The sequence below is a fragment of the Heterocephalus glaber genome, unplaced genomic scaffold, assembly GCF_053883595.1.
Source record: "Heterocephalus glaber isolate CG9 unplaced genomic scaffold, H.glaber_assembly_v1.0 deba00000621, whole genome shotgun sequence".
Classification (NCBI taxonomy): domain Eukaryota; kingdom Metazoa; phylum Chordata; class Mammalia; order Rodentia; family Bathyergidae; genus Heterocephalus; species Heterocephalus glaber.
Genome location: NW_028258153.1, coordinates 5712179 through 5736347, shown reverse-complemented (window position 1 = coordinate 5736347; position 24169 = coordinate 5712179). Strand labels below are relative to the sequence as shown.

Here is a 24169-nt window from a genome sequence, read left to right as displayed (position 1 = left end):
AGAGTTCAACCTACTCCAACTTCCCCTCAGGGACCTGGCTCAGGGAGGGGCTAAAAGTCCCAGAGTCCACCACAGGGACGCCAAGGATATTCGGGAGAAGAAGAGGTCAAGGTTTTCAATATGGTGCCAAGGTGCTGTGAACAGAGGAACAGAAATATCAGAGCCCTGAAGGAACAAGAGCCTTTGGCTCCCTCCGTGTGCCTCCATCAACTTTCCCCATGCCCCAACAACTCACACTTGCTTCCCTCAGCCACGTGCACCAATAGGTCCTCTTCCCCAGGGGGTGAATCGCTGTAGGAGGCCTCTAGGCGCTGGTATTCGGTGTCAAACTGAGCCATCACCGCCTCCCCCTGTCCACCTTGTCCACCTGCCAGTGATGAGGAAGAAGAGATCCTGGTTTAGACCCATGGGCTGCTCACCTGCTGCCCTGCCTACTACACCTTGGGTTATTAGAGGAGGAGTTATTAGCCAAAGAGAGCAGTAAGCTTGGGGGTTAGGGGCCCCTTAACTCTGGTCATCATTCCCAGAGCCTTTACTGGGTGTCTACTGATGCCTCCCTAGCCTGTAGCCAGAATCTGCCCCTTTGGTGGGGGTGGACTTTTATTTTTTCTATTCAGTGGAAGAAAAGTTCCGTCTCTTTCCCCTCCTGGAAACCCTGGTCTCCCCTGAGACTACCAGTTTGAAGGTATTTTGTAAACAAAGGTTTAAGACAAGCATATGGCCCTACCAGCTCCATGGACAGTTTCTGCTCCACTCCAGCCCTCCACGACCTGGCTTGACAGCTGCTGGAGGAGAAGGTGTCAGGCCCCAGAGAGTGGGGAGTGGAGACAGAATCCCACACAACCCTTCCGCCAACCAAGTACCAAAAGGAGGGGAGGGAGGCCACAGGGAAGAAAAAGCACCTTCCCTGCTAGGGCTATGAGACCCCTCCTCTGGCTGTACTATACAGGACCACTCATCCATCTCTAGGATACCAGGGAGTAACTTACTGACCCTGTGGAGACTGAGTCAGTACAGGCCAGAGAATGGGTGTCTTCTCTGGACTGTCTCCATTGCTCTGCTCCAGTTTTAGAAATTAGACATGGCTCTTAGGGTGCACAAAACCCCGAAGAGGATCTTTCTGGTCAACCCCTTCCCCTGTTTACTTAGCACCAAAGACCCAGTAGACAGGGTCTGCATAGGAAATTACAAGTCAGTGGGAAGCCAGATCCTGGGTGAATCTGTGGGTTCCCTCGATCCCTGCAGCCAGGCAGGGTCAAGGTGCTACTCACCCAGACAGTGCAGACCCTGGGAACCGTGGGTCTTGGCCTCACATGTCCCCAGTGGGATTCACTGGGTGAGTGAGAACCCTGTCTCTCAGGATTCACCACTCACTGGGTCAGGGTAGACCCAGGGCCCAGGGATCCTCCGCAAGCAGGGCCTGGCTCATGGGTTCCTGCGGATGTTGGAGAGGTCGATACTCCCGGTGGGCTGGGTTGCCTCCCCATACCCAGTCGGCGGGACGAGCACAGGGCACCCTAGGGTCACCCGGCTCCGGGCCGAAGAAAGCTCGGCTCCCAACAGCGGTCTACCTCGTGCGCGGCCCCGCCACCCATGCGCGCCCTCGTCCACGCGCACACGCTATCAAAACATTCCGATTGCGCGCCCCCGCCTCAACCGAGGCTCCCCTTCCCCCGCTACAAGCCGCCTGCTCACTTGGTCTCCGTGGGCACCCCGGCCAGGTCCGACCTTGGGCCCGGGATTTCAATACCCAGTCTCGCGTGTCACCTCAGGAGCCGCGACCCCGGCGATTCCAGACTCTCGGTCTCTTCGGCTTGGCTCGGCGGGATCTAGAGTGCTAGGCCCGGCGTCTGCCACTCACTGTCACCCGCAGCTAGCCTGGCCTATGAACATAGTGGGGTGGAGACACGACGGCCAATTCTCGGCTCAGGAGGTGGGATGAAAGGCTCGGGCCGGGGCTTTGACGTCAGAAGACCAACAGTGTGCTTTGGGTGGGGCGGGGCTCGGGTGCGGGCGTTGCTGTTTGTCCTCTTCGCGACTCCGTAGTGACGGGATTGTTGTGGTGTTGCAGAAATCTGACTTTCGAATAGGCTTGCGTCGGGGCCCTCGGGAATTTTGTTGCAGTTTCTGAGGGCGGGAGCGAATCTGCGGCTCAGTCGTTGCTGTACCTTATCCCTCGGGTAACGAAGGTCGATTAGGCAGCATCAGTGATTAACTCAGTGAGTCAACTCTGTGGGACTCGATTTGGAGCTGGGCGCTCCCTCGTTCCACTTTTGGGGTCTGAAACCAGGGGTTTGAAAAAATGAAGCGTGGTCACCTGTTTACCGTAGAACTGACTCCTAGTGGCAGGTTGAGGGCCAACGGGTCTTGTAGGTAAGGCAGACATAAGTGGCAGTAGGATCTCGCTCTGGTGGGCTCTACAGTATTTGTAACTCCCGTTGTGCTCCAGGAGCTGCTTCTAAGTAGTTCCGGCTCAGACATGTCGCCAGCTCCAGATGCCCCTCCAGCTCCTACGTCCGTCTCCCTGTTTGACCTCAGCGCTGAAGCTCCAGTCCTTCGGGGCCTGAGCCTGGTGAGCCAGGCTCCCGGGAAAGCTCTGGCCAGACCTCTGCCTACTTCCTGTCCAGGTATCTGGGAAGATTTGGGATGGATCGATAAGGAGTAGGGCTCACTGGAACATATTACTCCTCCGGAGAACACTCTTAACTGGTATTTAGCAGCTCAGGAGCCCAGTTGACTTCCCTTCCTGCTGGATACAGTTTTTCTAAAAATTCATTTCATCTCTGGGTAGTTTCCAGAATAGGCCTCTGAGTTGTCTCCAAACAAGTCTTTGGCTGTTGCTGTGCTTCATTAAATTAACATCACTCCCTTCAAAAGCACATCAGAATTCCTAGATATATTACAAATTTAAATGAAATCATCCCTTTGTACTGAATATAAAAGTTTATTACTGGTTTTGTAAAACTTTACATTTTCTTTCTTTCTTTTCTTTCCTTTTGGTACCAGGAATCGAACTTAGGGCCTCGAGCTTGCCAGGCTAGCGCTGCACCGCTGAGCTACATCCCCTGCCCAAAGGGTACTGCTTTCTTACATTTCTCTTTAGATTAATTGGAATTGTAAGCTTTAAAATGAAATTTAGGAAGTGGTTTTTATACAATTAAAATAAAGAGCTGGGGGTGTAACTCAGTAATAAAGTGCTTGCTTATGGCCCTGCAGCATTGCAAAAAATATAATAATGAAATAATTTCAGGGCTTACTGGGAAAGGAGCTGAAGCTTAGACACCTTTAAGGGACCTGGAAGTAGAGTGATGGTTTCGGTAAATGTGTGAAAATGTGTTTTGATATTCTCCCTGGACTTGTCTTCAAGGGAGCATGTTTGTTCATCCTGGCAGTGGCTTCTGGGTATATCTGCAAGTTCACTAATGGAGACAAGGAAAAGAGGGGTTGCCCACTGTCCATATCGGTGGAGTTTGCTGGAAAGAGATCTCTGGAATTAAGTGTTAACTGTGTCAGAGAGTTTGGTAAACACTGATTAAGGAAGCATTTTCCGGCTTAATGAAAAAATAACTCAGTTGTGGTCATTTACTCTTGTTACAAGGTTCTGCAGTATATTATGTAGCATGCAGTGTGTTGTGTAGTGCTTAATGAAATAAAATGGAAAAAATGATTTGGGGACTTGAAATGTAGCTGAGTGGCAGGGCAGTTGTTTAGCGTGAGATTCTAGGTTCGGTTCCCTGTAGTAGAGAGGGAAAAGAGAGAAAAGAAAGAAAAAATTTAGCCTTACTGTAATTTATTTTCTACAGGATTTTTCTGAACAATCTCTGGCTAATTTAAATACAGTACTTGATTTATATTCACTTTAAGTACATCCTTTCAGAAGCGTATTTATTGTAAAAAGTGATTGCTTTACTGTTAATTTCATGATTATTGGATTGTAAATCCCTTGAAGACAAGGTCATCCTATCTCTTATACTCTCCTCTTCTTTGTATATCAGACACTGAATGTAATTCCAGGCACTGTGGACTTGAGCTCCCTTTTTACCTCCAGTTACTCTTTCTCATTTAGGTTCAGGGCAGAAAGAAAGCCCAGAAAGAAAAGTAATCCAAGGTCCTTTGGATATTTCAGAGAAGTTATTTTGTTCAGCCTGTAACCAGAGCTTCCAGAACCACCAGGAACAGGTAAATGGCTGGTATAACATCTAGGCCATCTGGGGCCCGCTGTTAGAAAAGTGTGATGTGGGTAGGGAGAGGTAGACATTTGATTTGCCATAAGTTAATAAAAATCCATGCTTGCCTAAAGCAGTTGGTATTACCTGGTCGTACTTCCTGGAGTAGCCTTCACTTCTAGACAAGGCCAGGTTGGGACGTTTCCATCTTCTGCCTCCCTCTTTGCCTTTGTACCAGAGAGAACATTATAAGCTTGACTGGCATCGCTTTAATCTAAAGCAACGTCTCAAAGACAAGCCTCTCCTATCTGCCTTGGACTTTGAAAAGCAGAGCTGCACAGGTGATCCTGGTGGGAATAGGGTATTGGGCTGGAAGAAATCCCTAAGGAGTTTGAGGAAAGAGATGGAGTACCAAATTTGTGTGTCCCATTGTCTTCAGGAGAGCTTTCCAGCATCTCAGGATCAGAAGACTCAGACTCAGCCAGTGAAGAGAATTTACAGACACTGGGCAAGGAGAGGGCTGAATGTGAGGGGCCTAACCGACCCCGAAGCTTTTGCCCCCATCGGGTTCTTTTCCAGAATGCCCAGGGCCAATTTCTTCATGCCTACCGCTGTGTGCTAGGCCCTCACCAGGCAAGTGACATCACAGGTTGTGTGGTCAGCTCAGCTTTTTGTACATTTAGACCACATTTCTCCTCTGTCAGTCTGTTTCTCACTGCTTCCCTTCCTCCTTGTGGGTGTAGATATCACACTTGACAGCACAGTCTTGGATTGAAACTGGCCTAAATCTTGAAAGGGTCAAGTGTAATGGAATTAACTTTGGAAACAGACCATTCTCCATTTGAATTGTGGTTCTGCATCTTGATTTTCTACCACTATCTCTTCAAGCCTCAAATTTATTTCTTTGTAAAATGGAAACAAGGCTTGGAGTGGTTGTAATAAATGAGATCATGTATGTGAGGCACTTAGTATGGCACTTGCTTTCTTGCTGTCAATGAGTGCAACAGATAGAGTGTTTCTACTGTGTCTCTGTCATACAGGTTCCCCCAGATGAGGCAAAACTGCTGCTACAGAGCCTGCAAAATGGAGGTCCCAGACACTATGTGGTGCTCATGGCTGCAGCTGGGCACTTTGCTGGTGCCATTTTTCAAGGGTGAGAGGGTGCTGCATGGGGTAAGGATAGCATGGATTCTGTTAGTTGTGGAGCACCTGGTTGACTCTAGTACTGAGTCTGTGCTGTCTACAGAAGAGAAGTCGTGATGCATAAAACCTTTCACCGCTACACTGTCCGGGCCAAGCGGGGTACAGCCCAGGGGCTTTGGGATGCCCAGGGTAGGCCATCACGCTCTGCTGGAGCCAACCTGAGGCGCTACAATGAAGCCACACTACATAAGGTAAGTTAGGCCTCCTAGATGTGGTGATCCTAGTCACTTTTATGCCTCTCAATTCAACTCATTAAATGATACAATGGAGAGGTGCGGGACTTATATCCTCCCAATTTTCATTATTTCCGGGTAGACAAAGTAGAGTAGGGATGTCTAGGTGGTCTTTCTCTTTTTATGTTATCCTCTGTCTCTGACTCCCTGCAAATGGTCTGTGGGCCAGCTTTTGGTTAGAGGTTTTAAAACAGCAAAATATGCAAAGTGGAGTTATTTTCTTTCGTAGGACGTTCGTGACCTGCTGACAGGGCCAGGCTGGGCTGAAGCTCTGGAGCAGGCTCAGACAGTTCTGCTGCGTGCCCCCCATTCTGGCCGGTCCATGTTCTTCGGAGGCCACAGGGCACCCCTGCAAAGGGAAGACCCCCGACTTTGGGATATCCCCCTCGCCACCCGCAGACCCACCTTCCAAGAACTCCAGCGTGTGCTCCATAAGCTGACTACCCTGCATGTCTATGGTGAGCCTCTGAGGCTGGTCCCAAGATTTCCTAGCCCTTGCCTTGGTTCTCATGTATGTATCCAGAGGTTTTTCTAGCTCTTGTACTGAAGCCTGATTATAGTTTTGTTTTTGTTTTTTGTTTTTTTTTGTTTTTTTTTTTACGACAGTCTTGCTGTATAGTTTAGGCTGGCCTTGAATTCACTGTGTAGCCCAGGCTGGGCTCGAACTTGAGGCAATTTTCTTACCTCAGTCTCCCAAAGGCTAGGATTACAGATGTGCACCACCATTGCCAGTGTTTTTTTGTTTTGTTTTGTTTTGTTTTTTGAGACAGGGTCTCGCTATATAGTCCAGGCTGGCCTCAAACTCATAACGATCCTCCTGCCTCAGCCTCCCAAGTGCTGGAATTATAAGCGTACACCACCATGCCCAGCCCTGATGTTTTCATTGAGAGAAACCTGGGCTGACTTCTCCTCAGCTAAGTTTGACAAAGATTTTTTGTTTTATGGCAGGAGAAGACTTTTGGGAGACAGTCAGATTGCACTCACCTCAGGCACACAGGAAGACAGTGAGAAAAGAGAGGAAGAAGCCTATTGAGGAAGAAAGAAAAAGGGTCCTGAGTGATGAAAATGAGGCGCTTGGACAGAATGAAGAATCACCTAAACAGGGTTTGAGCAGTATCTGACAATTGTCAAATCTATCTGGGTGTCTGTCCTAGAAATGCAGTGGCAAATTTTCTTTTTTTCATAACTTACCTTTCTCCCAATTGATTGTTGGGTCCTCATACCCCCCATATAATACACACACACACACACACACACACACACACACACACACACACACACTCTGCAGTGTCTGTATCATTGCAATCACTGAGATGTGTTTAGTAACTTTCCAAATCTCCTATTACTCTTGGATATATCCCCAGTCCTTAGAAAAGTCCTAACATGGAGTAAATGCTTGAAAGTCTGGCATGAGTTTCACACTATTTATCTGTCTGATTGGGGGCTAAGGGATGGTTTCATGTTTTCCTCTACTGTGCACATCCTAAGGATGCTCATAGGGAGAATCCAGAGACAAATACAAACAATTTCACTTCCAGATGGTCTGGACTATCTCTTTATAGACATGAACCTATCAGAGGCAGCCTGTATCCTCCCACTCTCTGCTTATATCCTAGATGGATCTATCATGGCAGATTTCTCTCTAGGTTCAGAGACGGAAGATGAGCATGGCGCCCAGGTAGAGTTGGAGCTAGTGGAGCTGACACTGGGGACCCTGGATCTTCGTGAATTTGAGTTATTGCCCAAAAGGAGGAGGAGAAAAAGGAATAAGAAGGAAAAAGCACAAGACCAGGATGCTGGGGCACATGTGACTCTTAACCAGCAACACCAAGAAGATGAGCCCACCTCACAGTTAGCCCAAGTGGTTGCAGCCCCCTTGGGGTCTTCAGCGGATGAGGCCAAGGCCCCTGGTCAGCTAGAGCTCTGGGATGTGCTTCTAGCTGCTTGCCGAGCTGGAGACATTAGAAAGCTGAGGCTCCAGCTGACTGCGGGGGCTGTAGACCCTGAAGTTATGTCCCTACTCAATGCCCCCTTGGGCTCTGGTGGCTTCACCCTACTGCATGCAGCAGCTGCAGCTGGAAGAGGCTCAGTGGTTTGGCTGTTGCTGGAGGCGGGTGCTGACCCTGCTGTGCAGTAAGTGTCTCCCTCCTGAGACATTTTGGGTGTAGAGAGGATAATTTGGTGGCTCACATTAGCATTGGCAACTTACTAGTATTCCTTTTGTCTGACTCGGTAATGTTGGGAAAGGTAGGAGGCAAATTGAACTCATTTCTGAGTTTTTGTACCTAGGGACTCCCAGGCCCGGCCACCTTACACTGTGGCAGCTGACAGAGCAACACGAAATGAGTTCCGAAGGTTCATGGAGAAGAATCCAGATGCCTATGATTACGACAAGGCTAAGGTCTGCTGGAAAAGGAAGGAGATACAGAATGGGAAGGCACTGTAGATTCTGTCTAGATGTTTTCTACATGTAGTTTTACCAGAGATAGCGTGTGTGGATCCTACCTAATATCCTCTGAAATCACCCAGGTGCCAGGGCCACTGACCCCAGAAATGGAAGCACAGCGGGCTACACGGAAGAGGGAGCAGAAGGCAGCCCGGCGGCAGCGAGAGGAGCAGCAGCAGAAGCAGCAAGAGCAGAAGGAATGGGAACAAGAAGAGCAGCGGCGATTCACTGCCCTCAGTGACCGAGAGAAGGTAAAGCTTTATTTAACAGTAGCAGCATCTTATGAAAGGTAGAAAAAGAAACAGGCTCTGCAGAGCAAGTTTGGGCCATGTAAAAGTAGAAAAAGAAGCACACCCTCCACCGTGAGGGTGGGCCACTTTCACAAAGCGAGAACACAGGCTTCTGTAGAGGTCTCATCCCCTCCCAGAAGGCAGCTGTCACTTCTTGGGCACACTTATTCATCAGTGGGGCTTTGTACCTAACACAGCTTCTCTGTTTCTCAGAGAGCCCTGGCTGCAGAGCGCCGACTTGCTGCCCAATTGGGAGTCCCTGCTCCTCCCATCGCTGACTCTCAAGTGGCCAGTGCCTGGTATGGGGCCAAGAGCTGAGTGAAGGGGTGGACTCTTTAATGTTTTAAGGACCATTTGGGGCAATGGAACAAGTGCCAACTTGGTATTCAACAGGGATGCTGCGGGGATTTGAAGTACCTGGGAACCTCAGAGGGCTGAGGGGAGGTGGTATTGGAAAGTTTCTGGGATGAAAGTTTCAGCCATATTTCTTCCTCTTTAGGCGCTGCTGGAATTGTGGGGCATCACTCCAAGCCCTCATTCCCTTTCACTACCTCGACTTCTCTTTCTGTTCCACACGTTGCCTCCAGGATCATCGCTCTCGGGCTGGGAAGCCCTTTTCCTGATCTTTTACAGCTCCACTTGGCGTCACCTCTAGGCCTGGAGAGGACACATTTACACCCCTCTTCCCCATGACGCCAGACAGTATTTGGAAGAGCAGGGTAAGGACCATACAGGAATCAGGGCAAAGACAGGGCCACAGAGGTGTGTGAAGCTGGTACTGTCTCTGGGTCTTTAATCACAATAAAGTTTGGCAAGGAAACTGCACTTGTACTTACATTCAGAGGTGTTCTGGCCTTATGGTCACCATGGCCAGCACCAAAGGATCCTGCCCACTCCATGCCCCATGTCCTAGGGTCACCTTTTTTTCAATGCCCACTTAACTCCATTGGTTCATAGGTACATTGTATGTCTGAGAGGGGATAACTGTACGTCCTACGCGAGGTGCTGTTGAGGATAGGTTTGTCCAAAAATTGGATTTGAGGCTGAGTAGGTACATTTTCTAGCTCCAGCAATGTGATTTTGTTGATGGCTCCCTTAGGAAACAGCAGAGGTCTTGGCACATAGAGGGTCTGTTGTGGCCCCTGCTTTGTCCAGTACCGGCCCAAGTTAAACCCATTGATCCAGACTTGGCCCTGGGAGAGAGAAAGATAAGAAAAAGAAAGGGTCAGCTCTCCAGAGGATAGAATTACCCCATTTTGTTTTTCTGATCTGTTCCCCTTCTCTACATGATTTTTTATCACCCCCACCCTGCCAACCACAACCATTAACAATACCTTGGTCCATCCAGGTAGATAGAGAAATGTATCGCCAACTGAGCCTAAAATTGGAAAAGTTGTGGAGTAGAAGGTGGGGCCAGAGGAAACTGTAGGCTGTTCTCTTTTCTGCCACTGGAGGGAAAACCACCATTTTACCAGGTTATCAATTTTCAGAGGGAACATCATCCACTGTGTAAGAATTGTTTCCCCCAGAATTGGTGGCTCTAACAGACCCTGTGGGGAGGAAAATTAGAAGTCATTATTCACTAAGCTCAATTGCCACGATAACCCTAATCAACCCCTGAGACATAACTGGTAGCCATGTTCAGGTCCCCGCAAGCCACTGCTTCCCTCTTCTAATTCCTCAGGGCACAGCTATACTTGATCTTTCATTAGGGCCTTATTTTTTCAAGGGAGATAGGCAATAAGAATAATAGGGGAGGGCCGGGGATTTAGCTCAGTGGTGCTACCGCCTGCCTTGCAAGCGCAAGGTCCCGAGTTCGATCTCTGGTACCAAAAAAAAAAAAAAAAAAAAGAATAATAGGGGGAAGTGTAGGCAAAGGTAGCTTACCTTGAAGTCACTGTGGTTAGACCCAAAACTGAGCCTGCCCATGTTCTCCAGCAAGACATCCAGTTGGGTTCCTATTTTCCCCATCAAAAATAGTTTCTGTTTCATATTTCGTTCCAGAACACCCTGGAACACCTGTGGATAAGAGATAGGATCTGTGAAAGGAAAAGCTTAGCATCTAGCTCTTGGCCATTATACATAGAGCCGTATTAGAACAGTTACTCAGAGGGCAAGAAGAGTGTAGCCATCTTTCATTTACCCCTCCATTCTGGAATTCTGTACTTAATCAAACTCTTCCTCATTCCAGATTATAACCCTGAACCTTCTACAGATGTAAGCAGGCATGGGGAAAGGGTAGAGATGGAGAACTTAAGGCCATAGGGTACTGGGGGAAAGGAAGGAAACTAGGGCTTACAAGTTAGCCTGGAATTAGGTTCTCACCCCATCCACCATCACATAGGCACGGTCATGAACTCCATTATTTGGCACCCAGAATGGTGTTGGCTCAAGAACTGTGTAACGCAGATAGGTCCGGTATAGCACAAAGCCATGGTCCTGGGTATGGAAGGATGAATAAGACATTGTGGAGAAGATTGGTAGCTAGAAGGAACTGCATCTGTTCTAGGAATCTGCCTTTCCTATTGGATATAGGTTTCTGCCTTACCTGCTTTATAGCCTCAAAGGTCATTGGCAAGACTGAATGGATAGGTCCCTGGGGGCAGAGAGCATCTAGAAAAGTCAGCAGATCTCCATCCTATTAGAAAGGGGCAAGAATCAGAATAAGGAGTTTCTGGATTGAGGGCAGGACAGGGTAGGCTATTTAGAGTAAAAGCATAGTCAGTAAAGATGGAGAGAAACTTACCTGGTACAGGGTCAAAGATCCAAGCGCCATCTTGGGACCGGGGGGAGGTAAAGGTCCCAAGGGAATTTCCTGGAACTGAACCCAGATTGTCTCAGTGGCCATAGGAAAACCACAGAAACAACCCCTATTCCAAAGCCCCTACAGCAAGGTTCTTTTTTAGTGGTAGTAAAGATGGAACACAGGGCCACACAGTAAGTTACATCCTGAGCCATTCATTCATTCGTTCATTCATTCATTGCAGTGCTGGTGATTAAACACTAAACTACACCCCCAGCATCCCTCATTTTAAAAAACTTTTTGAGATAGTGTCTTGCTAAATAACATTGCCCAGTTGGGCTTGAACTTACAGTCTTCTCACCTCAGCTTCCACAGTGCTGGCACAATGTATGCCACCATTCCTGGCTTTGTTTTTCATTTTGAGACAAGGTCTTAATAAGTTAAGCTGGGCTTGAATTTGAGATCCTCCTGCTGCAGCCTCCCAAACACTGGGATTACAAGCATGTACCACCACACTCAGCTACAGCAAGTTTCTTATCCTGGGGCTCAGGGAAGGGCTTTGGGGATCATGAAGACCCTATAACTTTGCACATATGTGTATAACTCCCCATATAGTCCCATTTGAATAAATAGTAAATGCTTCCATGGGATGCTCAAAGGGCTCTGGTCCAGACAGCCACCACCAATTTATGAGATCCCTTTACAATCTGGGCACTCCCTTCTCCAAAATTAATAAAAGGGGGCACCTTGCTGATGACATTTCGAAGAGCAAAAAGCTTAGGTGTGGGGTCCCCTGCTTCAGATAGAGGTGCGTCATAGTCATAGCTGGTAGTGATTGGAAGGAAGCGACCCTTCTCATCAGCACCTGGGGTAGAACCAATTTTATTAATTCATTATATGTATTAGATGATACGCACTAAGCAAAGAATTTCATGCAGTGGATCATGCCATCAGAGGGACACTGCTGGTCATACCCAGCTTTTAGACATGCTAATCCATCCAGTCCTTAGATCTAATGCCATGTTATCTCACTGCTTCTGCCCCAGGGACCACCTGTACTCACCATTCCAGAATCCAAAGTTGGTCCCTCCATGGAACATATACCTGGAGTGGGGGGAGGGGGGGGGAAGCTGACCCAGTGAATCTTTAACATTCATACCCAATTCCAAGTAACACTCATATTGTGTATCCAGTTACATGTTCACGCTGGCTCCCAGCTTGAGCATGTTTTCTAGTCCTTTGGTTACTGCTAGAATGGACCGGGTGGAATGATTGTGACCCCAGTAATCCAGCCAGCCTGTGTAGTACTCAGAATTCACCTACAGTGTGAAATGGAAGGAACCATGTATGAGGTGGGAACCAAGCTGAATCCATTCCCATCCCAACTCTTGCTTTGTTTCCCTTCCCCTGTGGTCTCTCACCAGTGGCCCACGGGGTTCATACTTCCGAAGCAGGCTAAAGATTTTGGTCATGTTGTCAACTGCAGAGAGGAGGCAAGGGTAGAAGATAAATACTACAGAAAAGTTGCCCTTCCCAAGGCTCCATTATTATCCCTTGTTTAGCAGACCTGGACCAAAATCTACAGTGGTATAGAGTTCTGGGAGGGAGCCACATTTGAGTCCTTCCGGCCCATCTGTAGTGAAGAGCAAGATCTTATCTCCTAGTAGGGCCCGGAAGAGCCCAGCCAAATGTCTCATGTAGCTGACGTCGCAGGCCTTGTAGCTACCGTATTCATTCTCCACCTGCCAGAAGAAAGGGAATGCAAGCCCAGCTATGAGGTGGAGAAGGATAAGGCCCCCTCACACCTCCTTCCCTTGCCAGTCAACTTCTCACTGTACCTGAATGCTAATGATGTTGCCCCCATTGTGGTAGAGAAATGGATATATCTTGGGCAGCAAGACATTGAACCAGGAGTCCACTGCAGCAAGAAAGTCTAAAGGAAGGAGCAGCACTCTCCTCAGCAGGGGCCCCTCTGCCTCTGCAGGCCCCGCCCCCAGCAACTTCAGTGCTGCTCTTACTCTAGGCTGCAGCTTCCACCCCACTTGCCCATAACTCTGGGAAACAGTAACTCGTAGAAGAAACTCTCAACCCTGAACACTTAGAAATTTGCATATCAATGGTGTTTGAACATAGGATTTAATATTCCTTAAAAATATAAGAGCTGGACATGGTTGCACAATCCAGCTACTCAGGAGGACTGTGAGTTCAAGGCCAGCCTGGACTACATTGTAAGAGACTGTCTCAAAAACTCACAATCTGTCTCTGTCTCTCTTTCTCATACATACTATCAGGAATGGTGGCACACACCTATAATCCCAGCCACTCAGGAGAACTGCAAGTTTGAGGCCAGCCTGGGCCATTTAATGAGACTGTCTCAGAATAAAAAGGGCTGGGGATCTAGTTCAGTGCTTCCTGAATTCAATCTCCAGCCCTGTCTCCCCCTCCCCCAAGAAAAACCACATAAGAAAAAGGCTAATCACATAGTAGAGTTACTATTGTAATCAACTTTTACCTGTGATATACCATGGGAACTCATAAGTAGAGTGTCTGACTTGCACCCTGAAGGAACTAACAGTCCATCCAAGTAGTTTAAGTCAGCAATTAAGGCATCATGCCTTAAATCTTCAACTCCTACTTGTGATTTCTGTGGTTTGCCCTCAAGGTCTTCGTGCATGTTATTTCCTCTGACATTTTTCTTCCTATCTGCCTATATTTAGCCAGTTCCAACTCATGCATCAGTTCTTAATTTATATTTCATTTCCCCATGAAAACTTCTGATAGATTAGGATAGCTCCATCTGTGTTACATACTCTCACATTATCTCACACTTCTCTCTTAGGTACTTAAATTATAATCGAGCATCTGTGCCTGTGACTGCTTCTTGCTAATTTCTTCCACTGGTGAGCAGGAAGCTTGTGTGGCAGGTTCACGTGCTGCATCCCTGTCATGCAGGACAAAACCTAGCAGACAGCTGACTCTTGAAGGTGCAGTCAATAAGATTCTTTAGAGGTGCTTTTCAATTCTTACATCTTTTTATATGAACTTTTCTCTTTTTTTTTTGGTACTGGGGATTGAACTCAGAACCTTGTGCTTGCAAGGAAGGCAGCGGAACCACTGAGCTAAATCTCCAGCATTCTTACATAATTTTTTGTATTTTTACTTCACTTTTTGCGACAGGGCCTCACTATGTAGCCCAGGCTGGCTTCAAACTCACTGTGATCCTCCTACTGCCGGGTGCTAGGACTACAGGTGTGTGCCACCATGCCCAGCTTGTACTGCCTCTTGTACTGTACATACATTTTTTAAATGTTTATTTTAATTAGTACATTTGCAGTACATGATTACATTCATCTTGGGGAGCTGATGCATGTGCATAACACATCTTAATCTTTTTTATGCCTGCCCCCTCTCTTGATCTCATTCCCATTAATCCAAACATTTTAAATCACACTGATTCATTCAACAGATACTTATAGATGCTGACCATACACCAAGCACTGTTCTAGGTGTTAGGGATGATAAAGATCTCTGGCTTTGTGGAGTTTCCTTTCTAGTGATGGAGGGAGGCAATAAATTAAATAAGCGGAAATATAGAGTGTCCTTAGTGCCAAGAATAAGGCAGGGAAGGAGATATAAAATGGTAGAGTGGGGAACCTTAAAGTTTAGAGGGTGGTCGGGGAGCCTGGCTGAGGTCGTTTCTGCAGAGAGATGAAGGGAGCTCTGCATGCAGAGGCCTCAGACCCAGAGGCTGGTAGGCTTGAAGAAGAGCAACGAGGCAACTGTGGTGCTGGCTGGGGCAGAGCAAACAAGGGGTTGAGGGATGGATATCAGGGAGATAACTGGGGCCAATTCTGTAGGACCTGGTAGACTATTTTAAGGGATCCATGGTTCATATTCTGAATGAGAACCTACTGGAGAGGCTGAAGCAGAGAAACGACATGATCTGAGATATCTACTAAACTTCTGTTTTAACAGAATCACACTGCCACATTGACTGCTGTATTGAGAAGAGTACATGGGAGAGAGGGCAAACAAGGAATCCAATTAGGAAGCTATTATGATTAGCGAGGCGAGAGGCAGTTTGCAGCAGAGGAGTGATAGAAAATGGTTCAATTTAATGCTGTTGGGAGTAAAGCTGAGGTGATTTTCTGATGGTCTGAATGCAATGTGAGGGAACATGGAGTGAGGGATTATACCACAGTATCCAAGCTGGTCATCTGGAAGATGGACTTGCCCTTAACTAAGTTGGGGAGATTGTAGGAATAGCTGGTTTGGGAGGCAATACCAGCAGGTTGGTTGTATCATTTTGCCTTTTATTTGTTCAAATGGAACACAGGCAGTCCAGTACATGCATTGGACCCACGGGAAAAGACCTGGACATAGAGGTGCATATTTAGGGGTCATTAGCTATTAAATGGATTTTAATTCCATCATGCAAATGGATGAGATCACTTAGGTAATGAGGATGGAAAGGAGAAGTATCCAGGGACTAAGCACTGACACTCTAGCACTTAGAGGAAAGGAAAATAGAAAAGGACCAGTAAGACACTGAGATTGAGTGGTCAAAAAGATTGAAGAAGGGGTACAGAGACTAGGTAAGAGAGACAATGAAGAAGAGAGAAGAGCCCATTTCAAAAGACAAGATGAGGCTGGGCATGGTGGCACACATGTGTAAGTTCCAGCATTCAGGAGGCTGTGGCAGGATGATTGAGGTGAATTTGAGGCCAGCTTGGGCTACATAGTGAGTTCAAAATCAGCCTGAACTACATAGCCAGATCCTTTCTCAAAAAAAAAAAAAAAAGACAACAGATGAGGGTGATCTAGCTCTTGTCACCCCACTGATCACCAGGGTTGATTTGGCTGATCTGGCTGGCTTGGCAGACGTTCCCTTCCTCCTTCACCACTCCGTGTCCCCTTCCAAAGCTGGTGCTCAGTGGAAGAGAATGCCCCTCCCCAATAGAGAAGAACTGCTCTTTAGTCAAGTGTATACCAGTAGCTGCACTCCCCTGCTAGAACCTCCAAACTCAAAGGACAGAGAAACCAACCAGCTGTGCTGAGTGCTACAAGCTGGGCTGGTCTAGGAGGATGAGGCCTGGGAAGTCCCCATGGATTTTACAAGGAGCTTGCTGATTGTCTTGAGCTAAACAGAAACTGCATTTTGGTGTTTCAGTCATGTTGAGGACTAGGCTATGAACTCAGATCTCTATTTTGCCTAGGCAACAGGGACATATGTGGAAGGCCGAATGCCTCCTGGCTATGGGCAGAATGCCAGCACTCCTGAGGCAAGACAGCATCTGCTGAGGACAGATGTCAATATACAGGCATTTGGGTGTAGAGAAAATCTGTTTCCTCATTAACTCAACGCTTATCCTTGCATTCTTTAGAGTGGCTGTTCCATGAAACATATGCTACTCCTTCCTCTGCGCTTCTCACTGGCTGATAAAAGCAGGCCAACCATGGAGTTTTATTCGTTTGTCCACTAGAGGCAGGTCTCCTCCTGGATCCCCGTTATATCTTGAAAATTGTCTCTGTCGTTTTCTTTGTATTCATCATTCCCCCCGAAAAGGTAGCCGAAGGTCTGATCAGCCCTCAGTACAGCCATATTTTACCACTGTCATGTTTCATAGTCAACCAGGGTTGGAAAGTGCTGTAAGGGACACAAAACTCTCTAGCACCCTCAGTTGTTCGTCTGTACCCCTAGTGTCCTCTACCCAGGTCAGTAAATATGGCCACCATCTGGACAGAAACTTGATCCCTTTCATTCTTATCCTGCCCTTTCTAATCTTATAAAACCCTACCTCTCACCTTCCAATCAAAGTCTACCAACAAGTCCTGGTGATTTTTTTTTTAAATCTCCAAACCATCTCTCAATTCCAGCTTCTTTTTCATTTCCACTCCCATCACCTTGCTCCAGGCACTGTCATATCTGTTCTCAGCTACAGTAATACTCTCAGTTCTCCACCCTTGACCCCTTCAATCCATTCTCCACACCCAGGGTAAAGTAATAATAAAACAAATCAGGTTATGTCACACCTCTGGATAAATATTTTCAGTGGCTTTCTACTGTATCTGGAAAAACTACAACCCCATATAATGTCCTACACCAATCGTCTATCTCAACTCCAATTTCATATTACTGTCTCCCTTATCCAGCCTCGACGGTCTGCATTCCTAAATCCTGCCATGTCCTTTCCCATCTCTGGGCTGAAATGTTCTTGCCTCACTCTTCATATGACCAATGCTTTTTCTTCCCTAGAAGTCCTATGAAATGTCACCTTCTCAGAAAAGCCTTTAATGACAGCACTATCACAAAGATGCTCCTCTCTTACTCAGGTCCTTATTTATATATTTTTTTGTATAGTATGTTTACAGGCTGTAGTGTGTGTATGTGTGTGTGTGTGTGTGTGTGAGTATAGCATTAGGGATTGAATCCAGGACCTTTATTCTTTATTGATTGATTGATTGATTGACAGGGTCTTGCTTTGAACTCATTATGCAGCCAAGGCTGGTCTTGAACTCACAGCAATCTTCCTGCCTCAGCCTCCTGAGTGCTGGGATTATAGGTGTGCCTGCAATTTTTTAAAAAAAATTTTGGTCAGGTATCACTAACTTGCTTAGGCTGGCCTTGAACTTGAGATCCTCCTGCCTCAGCCTATGAGGGTAGTGGGAATTCAAGTGTATGCCACCACGCCTGGCTACAGTTTGTAATCTTTTTATAGTTTTTTTTTTTTTTTTTTTTTTGTCTTATCCATTGTATTATAAGGCCCACTGCACAGGGCTTAGGTCTGTCTGGTCCCAGTTTCTAACATCCTGCTAGGCAAGAAGGAAACAATAATAAATGTTTCAGTGAATGATCTCCAAGTTGAGGATGGTCTTTTCTGGTTGGAGCACCCAAATGACCAATCTTTTTGTTGTGTGCTTTTTTTGCATGTGAAATCCTTTGTCTCAACCCACCTGGATCTGAGGTTCTCAGATGAATTTTAGGTTTTCGAAGCAACCAGGATGGAAGACCCCCCTGAAACAAACACAAAGACCTCAAAGGAGCATATAGGCTTTGTTGTTTTAGGGGTGCATGAGGAGTTAAGAAGGCAGAGAATTGAGCATAGTGCTGGAAATGGCCCTGGAGTATAGAGTAACGAGAGAAACAAACCACCGCGGGTGTCTTTGATTCAGCCCCTTCTCCTACCAACTCACCATCTCCCACTCTGCACAGATGTAAGGTCCTGGTCTCAGTATGACCAACAGGTTTGCTAGAGTAGCCTCATGCAGAAAGGCAGGGAGGTCGCGGCTGCCTTTAAAATTATAAACCCCAGGCTGTGGCTCGTGGTAGTTCCAGGGCACGTAACTGAGAAAGGAAGAGGTTAACAGGGCCCGAGGTGGGAAGATGCCAGGTGGGGCCCCAGGAGCTCGGCTTGCAGGGAATCTCCAGGAAGCAGCGGGAAGGAGGTTCTGGCCCTCCCTCCCCCACTCTTGGCCCAGGAGCCTTGGCGTTCCAACCCTCTTCAGAGCTAGTCTCCCAGCCCATATCCATTTCCTAGGGGGGCGGTGGGAGTAAATCCCGCCCCTTCAAGTCTCGCGCGAGCACTTCTTACAGCTGTACGGCGTTGAGGCCGCTCAATCGCATTTTAAAAAGCCGGTCTACCCAAAGCACCCGCGGGACTCGAAAGTAGTGCAGACTGCCAGACACATAGCGGAACGGGACCCCGTCCAACAGGAACCTGTCATGTTCCCAATCTACTACGAACGACCGAGCGTCTGCCTGCAAAGCAAAGAGTCTATGGTCAGCAGAGTTCTGTGGTGAAGGGTCTGCGTCCACCAGGAGCCGAAGAGATGCTCGGCTGGCTGCTTGGTGGTTGACCTTCTCTCAGCTGCCCGAACTGTTCCCGCCTCACCCGGCCAGGTAGTACAGCCCTCTCTCATCGTACCTGGGGCAGCAGGAGGGTGAGGAGCGGCAACAGCAAGGAGACAAGGCAGGGCGGTTTCTTGCGAGCCATGGCGCTTATAGAGCTCCTCTCCTCTGAGCCGACGGTCCGACCGTCACGTGTCAGATTCCTGAGAGGGAACCTCAGCAAAAAAGGGGGCGGAGACCACCTCAAGTTTCTAGGCGGTTAGCCGGGACTTTGTTTCCAGTCTGCGGCCACTCTCTAGTCTAGTCGTTTTAAAAATCTTTTATATATTGCTACTCAAAGTGCAGTTCACCACCTGGCTCTATCAGCATGATCTGGGAGCTTGTTAGAAATGCAGAATCTCAGGTCCTACTTCAGATCTATAGAATCAGAATTTGTATTTTAACAGATTCTCAGGCGAGCCTGAGCACGTTCAAGATTGAGAAGCTTTGTTAGGTTGAGCTCCCTGAGGGCGGGAGGTGCTTTGTCCTTGAATTCTCCCGCATTTAGCACAGGGCCTGGCACACAGCAGGTTAAATCTAAATGACTGAATGTCAGAACCAAGGGCCAAAATAGGCTCAGAACCAGGGGAATCTGCAGGAAAATATTCATGGTGATAGGTATGTGGAAGAGGGGGCAAGCCACAACGGATCTTTTTTCTTGGAATGCTCTGTTTCAGCAAAATAGCCCATCCTGGACATTCTATTTTCTTTGGAGATTCACCCTTCAATTTATCCCTAAGAAATGTCAAGGACAATTGCTTGGTTTCCAGGCTTGAGGATTGTGAATTTCCATCCCTCCATCCCTCCTGCTTTCACAGTCCCAAGGATCAGGGTAAGAAGTGATGACTGTTATTCCTTTTATTGACAGTTATGGAGGGTTTTGTGTCACATAGTGTGCTAAGCACTTTACACCTCATTTAATCTTCAAACTACTCCATGGAATAATTATTCTCATTTTAGAGAGGGGGAAACTGAAGGATGAAAATACTAAGTAGCCTATAGTGTAACTACTTATTTAATAGAGCTGGGATTTGGATCTAATCAAGTTTGGCTTTATTTTTTTGAGACAGTCTCACTTTGTAGTTCAGACTGGCCTTGAACTCACTATGTAGCCCATGCTAGGCTCAAACCCACAGCGATCCTGCTGCCTCATGCTCCCAGTGCTGGGATTATAGGCTTGCACCACCACGTTTTGCTCAGTCTGGTCCTAAGATTCATGCATTTAACCTTAGGTACTAGTATGTCTGTTTTACAGCAAGGAAAAGTGAAGATTTTAAAGGTTAAGTAACTTAAGGGAGGTCACACGGGTGGAAGGGACTTAGGACCACATTTAGAAAGTGGCAGACTGGTTCAAGAATCTGAACTCAACCACTGACGCCAGGGCCCTGAAGGCGGTACAAGTGGTACTCTCAAAGTCCAGGACGCCAGCCCCGGTCCTCCCTACGCAGAAGGTATGAGGCCTTCTACCTCCGACATTGGGAGATGGAGGTCGTGGGGGCTTCAGACCTAGCCCTGCTTTGCTCCCCTTTGGCTCAAGTGCCTGAGTTTTGACCCGTACTGAAGGCCAAGTGGGGAACCCTAACCTGGGTCCTGGGACCCGTCCACCCCCAGGTCTAGCCCGCCCCTGGCTTCTTCACTCTGCGAGCCCACATCCTCCAGCTGCTTAGCAGTTGCTAGGATACGGGGGGCCGTTACTGCGGCGCGGACTGATGATGTAAACGCGGCTTCCGGTCCCTGGAGCGTCGCTTCGGCTGAAGCCTGGTCAGTGGGTCGTCTTGGCTGGCGGACCCTTCCTGAACGCCTCGAGGCGTAGGGTGTTTTCTGTCAGAGGTGGGCTTGAGCCTCGAGCCTCCTCTGGAGCTACCTTGTGCCTTGCCTTTGAGGTCTGACAGTGGGAGCGGGGCCCGCCCAAAGGTGGGCCGGGGTGGAAGGAAGCTGCCAGGTAGTGGCAGCATGGCCTGAGGCTTTGAGGAAACTGATTCCAGCCTTCTTGGAGCAGACGTTGCCAGGGCTTATTTTCTTTAGACGGTACTCTGGGTTCTCAGACCTGAGCTTGAGCTCTCCCTATTGGTACTTAAGGGGCCATCTGGATTGTGCCAGACCTGTGACTTGCCGTTGCTTTCTTCCTAGCATGATCCGCTGGGTCCCCAGTGCATCTCCTGGAACAGCCCACTCACCCTGGACGCCAAGGATTGTCCTTGAGGAGGATGCATGAGACATTATGGGCCATGCGCTGTGTGTCTGCTCTCGGGGAACTGTCATTATTGACAATAAGCGTTACCTGTTCATCCAGAAACTTGGGGAGGGGTGAGTGTTTGGAAATCATTTAGCTAGCCCCAAGGATTATGGTCATTGAGGGACAATACTCTGTGCATGATAGGGGCACAAGGGTTTTGTCCCTGTCTTCTGCCTCATCTGACAGAACCTTAGCTGAGTGGTCAAGAAAGTGGATCCTGGGGCCAGGGATTTAGCTCAGTGGGACTGGTGCCTGCCTGGCAAGTGCAGGATCCTGAGTTAGAGCCCCAGTACCGAACAAAACAAAACAAAAAAGTGGATTCTGGACCCAGGCCTCCTAGAGCCACCTTGTATGACCTTGGTGAGCCATGGTTTGTTCATCTGCTTAATGAAGATGATTATCATGTCTCATTGATGGGTTGTGAAGATTAAATGAGATAATATACAAAAATGTCTCATTCAGTGACTGGTTCATAAGCACTTGAGAAATGTTAGCCATCTATTTAATATTTATTGAGCATCTGTTGTGCAGAGCATTAAGACCATAGGACCTCAAATATTTTTGTGTCCTTGCCCTTGAGGAGCTCAAACTAATCTTCAGACTTCCTTAGAGCCTTATCTTGGGAGGGTTTTTGCTCAGTTTGAGAAGCACTCACCCTTCGGGAATTTCTCTGGGTCCAAGCCATGTGGGAGATGGTCGTGGTCCTTACTGACTACCCCTTTGGCCCACAGTGGGTTCAGCTATGTGGACCTAGTGGAGGGGTTACATGATGGACACTTCTATGCTCTGAAGCGAATCCTGTGTCACGAGCAGCAAGACCAGGAGGAGGCCCAGAGAGAAGCAGACATGCATCACCTCTTCTATCACCCCAATATCCTTCGCCTTGTGGCTTATTGTCTGAAAGAGCGGGGAGCAAAGCATGAGGCCTGGCTGCTTCTACCTTTCTACAAGGTCAGAAAGTCTCCTGGTTATGAAGGGGGTTGCAGTGGAGTCACCTACCAAAGGGTGTGTGAACAGTCAAGCATGTTAGAAAGCAGGTGCAATGTCCTGGCTCTGGCCATTTTGGTTTGGGGTTTAGAGGAGTCCAAGTAGGACTGGGGTTTGAGGTGTGTGTGGTGAAAGAGTTGATGGGGTTTGACACAAGGCACGTATCAGGCCTAGGGAGCAGAGGATTCAGAAACACTTCAATGTGGGGAAACTTGTATTGCAGAGAGGCACGCTGTGGAATGAGATAGAAAGGCTGAAGGACAAAGGCAACTTCCTGACTGAGGATCAAATCCTTTGGCTGCTGCTGGGTATCTGCAGAGGCCTTGAGGCCATTCATGCCAAAGGTTATGCCCACAGGTCAGTGGGAGGGCCCTGCATACTTGCTGGGGCCAAGAGGAAGAGCCTCACCAAGAGAACTGGGAGGTCTGTCTCTGCCTTCCTCTCAAAGCTCCCATGATTCTTTCACTCCCTGGGATTCCACCCTCCCCATCCTGGGATGTTTATGGATCATTTTCACTTCCCTCCAGGGACCTGAAGCCCACCAATATCTTGCTTGGAGATGAGGGGCAGCCAGTCTTAATGGACTTAGGCTCCATGAATCAAGCACGTATCCACGTAGAGGGTTCCCGACAGGCCCTGACCCTGCAGGTAAGAAAGTCTCCATGTTCCTTTGCTCATCTGTTCTCATCATCCTCAATTCCTTTCTGGTGCATTCCCTATTTTGGTCACATGACTGTGGCTTGTATCCCACTTTTGCATTCTGGGGCCACCATTCCAGGACTGGGCAGCCCAGCGGTGCACCATTTCCTACCGTGCCCCGGAGCTCTTCTCTGTGCAGAGCCATTGTGTCATCGATGAGCGAACTGATGTCTGGGTGAGGAGCGTGGGGGTGGGAATCTGGGTGGGGAGCAGTACAGCTCTGTGCCTAGTGTGTAGAGGGGAGTAGGGCTTTGGTTTCTGTTGCACGGGGCCCCAGGAACCACGATATGTCCCCATACCCCTCAACTTCCTTCCTGGGAACTGTCACTGATTACTGTTCTCAGTTGCTCAGGAAGTAGTGTGGTCCCTGCCACTGAACTGGGTGGGTACAGCTCGGTGTCGGTGCTAAAGGTAGTGGCTAGACAAGGGCTGAGGCCTCTAGCTAACTGGCAGTTTTTCTGGGCCCTGGTGGTGCCATGTGGTGAAGATTGGCATGTCTTTGCTAATGTCTCATTTCACCACAGACGTAAAGGGAGAGATTTCACCTCTATTGGTCCCCTTCTAGGGACTAACCACGTTCTGCTCAGTCCCTAGGCTGTGTGCTTTATGCCATGATGTTTGGGGAAGGTCCTTATGACATGGTGTTCCAGAAGGGTGACAGTGTGGCTCTTGCTGTGCAGAACCAACTTGTCATCCCACAAAGTTCCAGGTGAGCAATAAGAGAAGCACCAAGTGGTTCACATTCTTCCCTAGGGTTAGCTGAGTCGGAGCCTTAGCAAGGAGCACAGGTGTCCTCCACTCACTTTGCCCTCCTTTCTCCATAGACATTCTTCAGCAATGCGGCAGCTGCTGGCTTCCATGATGACTGTGGACCCCCAGCAGCGCCCTCACATTCCTCTCCTTCTCAGTCAGTTGGAGGCTCAGCAGCCCTCAGCTCCTGGCCAGCACACTACCCAGATCTGAAGAAACTAGTGGCCGCCTTGGGAGGACCGCCCCTTGTGCCTTGGAAAGAGGCTCTCGTTTCTTGTTGGATCTCTGCCCGTTCTATCAGGACTGCTCTTACAGTTGGGGATGGAGGGTGGGGCCCATTTCTCTGTCCTGCTCCTCAGTCCTCTTCTGCTCTTACCCCCAGTGCCCAGTCAGTGGGCCTGACTGGGGCTGGCCCAGGGCGAAACTGAGAAAATGTGGTACATGGCTCTGAGCTGGACTGCTGGGCTCACATCATGTTCAGCTTCCAAATCTGGGAGCAGGAGAATAAAGTGAAAGCAGGTTACTGTG

At 48.2% G+C, this 24169-nt stretch overlaps 4 protein-coding genes across 18 annotated transcripts in view; 2 read left to right on the top strand and 2 right to left on the bottom strand.

Moving 5' to 3' along the window:
* Atg9a (autophagy related 9A) overlaps positions 1-1884 on the bottom strand; it is a 9965-nt gene extending 8081 nt beyond the window's left edge. Inside the window, exons 1-5 of one of the 8 annotated variants that reach the window (XM_013065492.3) lie at positions 1696-1884; positions 1272-1435; positions 728-785; positions 236-367; positions 91-134 (exon numbers count right to left, since the gene is read on the bottom strand). In XM_013065492.3, the coding sequence (XP_012920946.2) occupies positions 91-134; positions 236-338 (147 nt within the window). In that variant the 5' untranslated portion in view covers positions 339-367; positions 728-785; positions 1272-1435; positions 1696-1884. Of the gene's footprint in view, positions 1-90; positions 135-235; positions 368-727; positions 786-1271; positions 1600-1695 lie in introns of those variants that run through there. The other 7 variants (XM_004864538.4, XM_013065490.3, XM_013065491.3 and 4 more) reach the window with 7 other exon arrangements.
* Positions 1768-9158, top strand: Ankzf1 (ankyrin repeat and zinc finger peptidyl tRNA hydrolase 1). 3 transcript variants are annotated; one of them, XM_021244207.2, is made up of 14 exons: positions 1768-1933; positions 2450-2627; positions 4067-4179; positions 4405-4507; positions 4606-4799; positions 5207-5319; positions 5413-5560; positions 5832-6060; positions 6551-6706; positions 7249-7735; positions 7892-8003; positions 8132-8299; positions 8552-8637; positions 8838-9158. In XM_021244207.2, exons 1-14 carry the CDS (start codon positions 1886-1888, stop codon positions 8959-8961), a joined length of 2259 nt encoding a protein of 752 aa, XP_021099866.2. In that variant the 5' UTR covers positions 1768-1885; the 3' UTR covers positions 8962-9158. The 3 variants fall into 3 exon arrangements, with proteins under 3 accessions (XP_021099866.2, XP_004864596.2, XP_004864597.2); XM_004864539.4 differs by lacking the exon at positions 1768-1933 and adding an exon at positions 2050-2219; XM_004864540.4 differs by lacking the exon at positions 1768-1933 and adding an exon at positions 2248-2373.
* Positions 9106-19191, bottom strand: Glb1l (galactosidase beta 1 like). The gene is made up of 16 exons (XM_004864541.4): positions 19007-19191; positions 18674-18840; positions 18276-18426; positions 18036-18096; positions 12920-13014; positions 12649-12823; positions 12503-12561; positions 12279-12400; positions 12145-12185; positions 11828-11946; positions 11085-11159; positions 10887-10976; positions 10664-10777; positions 10226-10357; positions 9673-9888; positions 9106-9531 (listed from the first exon to the last, which is right to left on the bottom strand). Exons 1-16 carry the CDS (start codon positions 19073-19075, stop codon positions 9265-9267), a joined length of 1953 nt encoding a protein of 650 aa, XP_004864598.2. The 5' UTR covers positions 19076-19191; the 3' UTR covers positions 9106-9264.
* Stk16 (serine/threonine kinase 16) lies at positions 18792-24169 on the top strand. 6 transcript variants are annotated; one of them, XM_004864545.4, is made up of 9 exons: positions 18792-18981; positions 19647-19801; positions 21100-21276; positions 21937-22156; positions 22416-22549; positions 22720-22840; positions 22971-23066; positions 23479-23600; positions 23716-24169. In XM_004864545.4, the coding sequence occupies exons 3-9, from the start codon at positions 21191-21193 to the stop codon at positions 23852-23854; spliced, it is 918 nt and encodes a 305-aa protein (XP_004864602.1). In that variant the 5' UTR covers positions 18792-18981; positions 19647-19801; positions 21100-21190; the 3' UTR covers positions 23855-24169. The 6 variants fall into 6 exon arrangements, with proteins under 6 accessions (XP_004864602.1, XP_087062164.1, XP_004864601.1 ...); XM_087206038.1 differs by having other exon boundaries at positions 18819-18981; positions 19740-19801; XM_004864544.4 differs by lacking the exons at positions 18792-18981; positions 19647-19801 and adding an exon at positions 20547-20730.

Excerpts from the sequence above, each read along its gene's own strand:
- Ankzf1 (XM_021244207.2), top strand. The coding sequence starts at position 1,886 with ATGAACATAGTGGGGTGGAGACACGACGGCCAATTCTCGGCTCAGGAG. Across the intron at positions 2,628-4,066 it reads TCTGCCTACTTCCTGTCCAG|GTTCAGGGCAGAAAGAAAGC; the intron begins GTATCTGGGAAG and ends TTTCTCATTTAG. Across the intron at positions 5,320-5,412 it reads GCTGGTGCCATTTTTCAAGG|AAGAGAAGTCGTGATGCATA; the intron begins GTGAGAGGGTGC and ends TGCTGTCTACAG.
- Glb1l (XM_004864541.4), bottom strand. The coding sequence starts at position 19,075 with ATGGCTCGCAAGAAACCGCCCTGCCTTGTCTCCTTGCTGTTGCCGCTC. Across the intron at positions 18,427-18,673 it reads GGCCTCAACGCCGTACAGCT|TTACGTGCCCTGGAACTACC; the intron begins GTAAGAAGTGCT and ends TTCCTTTCTCAG. Across the intron at positions 12,186-12,278 it reads CTGGGAGCCAGCGTGAACAT|GTATATGTTCCATGGAGGGA; the intron begins GTAACTGGATAC and ends CCCCCACTCCAG.
- Stk16 (XM_004864545.4), top strand. The coding sequence starts at position 21,191 with ATGGGCCATGCGCTGTGTGTCTGCTCTCGGGGAACTGTCATTATTGAC. Across the intron at positions 21,277-21,936 it reads ATCCAGAAACTTGGGGAGGG|TGGGTTCAGCTATGTGGACC; the intron begins GTGAGTGTTTGG and ends TTTGGCCCACAG. Across the intron at positions 23,601-23,715 it reads GTCATCCCACAAAGTTCCAG|ACATTCTTCAGCAATGCGGC; the intron begins GTGAGCAATAAG and ends CTTTCTCCATAG.